This window comes from Lathyrus oleraceus, chromosome 5 (genome assembly GCF_024323335.1).
Source record: "Lathyrus oleraceus cultivar Zhongwan6 chromosome 5, CAAS_Psat_ZW6_1.0, whole genome shotgun sequence".
In the NCBI taxonomy this organism is placed as follows: domain Eukaryota; kingdom Viridiplantae; phylum Streptophyta; class Magnoliopsida; order Fabales; family Fabaceae; genus Lathyrus; species Lathyrus oleraceus.
Window position 1 is genome coordinate 642,920,507 of NC_066583.1, and position 2,262 is coordinate 642,922,768.

At 31.2% G+C, this 2,262-nt stretch overlaps 1 protein-coding gene across 1 annotated transcript; it reads left to right on the plus strand.

The window, feature by feature from the left end:
- Positions 1–735: 735 nt before the first annotated feature.
- Positions 736–1,611, plus strand: LOC127087578 (uncharacterized). The gene is made up of 2 exons (XM_051028484.1): positions 736–1,054; positions 1,149–1,611. Exons 1-2 carry the CDS (start codon positions 904–906, stop codon positions 1,397–1,399), a joined length of 402 nt encoding a protein of 133 aa, XP_050884441.1. The 5' UTR covers positions 736–903; the 3' UTR covers positions 1,400–1,611.
- Positions 1,612–2,262: the final 651 nt, after the last annotated feature.

The window sequence follows — 2,262 nt, forward strand, 5'->3', positions numbered from 1 at the left end:
CCCGTCATTTATTTCCACACTTCAGTTGTCTAGCCTGGGTGTGATGGGGTGTGTTAAGAGTCCACATCAGACAGTATATGACATGAACATGTCCTTATAAGTGGGGGAAATCCTCACCTTACAATCCGATTTTGTAGGATTAAGTTAGGTTCGACCACATTTCTTAACAATTAGAGTTTATTATAGATGGTTTTCCAATACCCATAATGCGACTACTAACGTCCCCTATCCCATGAATAACCCGAACCAGACAATCAGGAGGATGACATGCCCAACTTATGACATAGATGCTCATCTTAAGATCTCATCAAATACCATAAATAAATCCGGATTACTTTCAATAACTTCCCAAATTATGTTTTGCATTTGTCACTAGACACCTTAACCATTAGAGCAACAATGCAACTTTTGAAACAATACAAATCTCCTTCATTTGAATAGAATGTTATTTTTGAATTTGATTTAATCGAATATTATTGTTAAATACTTATTTCAATTAGGAGCATAATGCTCCAATCTAACTAACTAAGAAGAAATTACTCCGAACACTTTCCAACTTCTTCTTGTACTTACTTAGCAAGGCAAAAGCCAAACCGAACACTACTCCATACACACACACCGACCCACCCTTCAAATCTTTTATCCTTTTAATTCCTAAAATCTATCAATCCCCATCAGAGAAATCTAGAGTCTCGTACATTATATTAACCACCAATTAACTTCTGCCATTACTTTTCTTCTATACCCCCCTCACTCACAGGTTACCACAATTTATTATTATTTATACAATTTTATAATTAATTCTTTTTTTCTTTTTCACGAAGCAATCTCATCCACCTCTATATATTTATTCAACTCATCTTCTTCTCTGGTCAAGTCAACTCAATCCTTAGACAAAAAAAAATGACTTCTTTTTCACAGGGTCTTGTTTTCACTACTGCTATGGTTGTCTCAAGCACCATGCTTTATCTTGTTTTCTCGAGACAAAACAATAACCCAAACCCATCCTTTCAAATTCAAGGAAATCACGTTCTGCGCTCTTGTTTGTATTCAGGTAACACCACCTACCCTTTTTTCATTCATCTTACTATGTCAAGAACAACTTCTTAGTTCTTACTATATGGTTTGTTGTTGTTTTTTGTTCTCAGAGGAAAAGAAAAGGGAGAGAAAGATGAATACGAAGAAGACTACGAAGAAAGTCAGATTTGAAGAAAGCGTGAATCAAGAAAGAGAGAAGAAGAGTGAAGTGGTAAGGAAAGAGAAACAGAGGAAGCGAAACAGAGTATATGGCAACTGCAGAAGTGAAACGTCGAAAAGTCGTGGAATTCCGGCGAATAGAATCGCTTTGTTCAACGGGATTTTGAGAGACCGTGTTCATAGGATCGAGTGTTGTCACTGATCATCGTGATTCTCGTTGGGTTGAAGGTTGGAACAGAGGAAATTCTATGAAGCTGTCGTGTATTTTTCATGCTCTGTTTTTCCTCTGTTTTTTTGTTTTGTTTTTGTTTTAGTTTTTAATGTAATGTAGTTTTTGTGGTGAGGGAATTAACACATAGACAACCGTTGTGTGGTTCTGGAAACATGTTGATACAACTCATTTTGTCCTTGTAATCCAACTCAGTACTAGTTATTTGAAATTAAATTTTACCTTTTTTAAATTAAAATATTTATATTAAAATGAGATTAAATTTAACCTTTTATTATCTATTTTCTTTATTAAATAAAAATAAGTATAGTACAAAATATTGAAACATAACTCAGTCAAATTATATGATATCAAAAGTAGTTAATATTTCAAACAAAATAAAACTACAACAATACGTCTGTCCTATAAAAAGTGATAAATGTCTTTCTAGAATAATAATTTTTTCATTATTATACTTTTATTTATTAGTTTTTACTTTTTTTTAAATAAGTCTATTAACTATAATAAACATAAATATTTTAGTAGATAATATTAATTTTATTATTAAAATCAACCCTTTATTTTTAAATAAATAAAAAAGAAAGATTGTTTGAGTTTTCACACACCTTTAACACATCAATTTACATACACACATCACTTGTGATATATAATAAATTATTTTATAATTTTTTTTTCGAACATGTCATGTCAAAATACAAGTGACACATTAATTATGTGAATGAGAGACTAAAACTACCTCACTTTTTTTAATGTTTTTTTATGCTACAGTATAATTTATTTTATTAATTTGTTATTGATCTAATGAAATCTGATCCAACCAAATCAAATTTGATCCA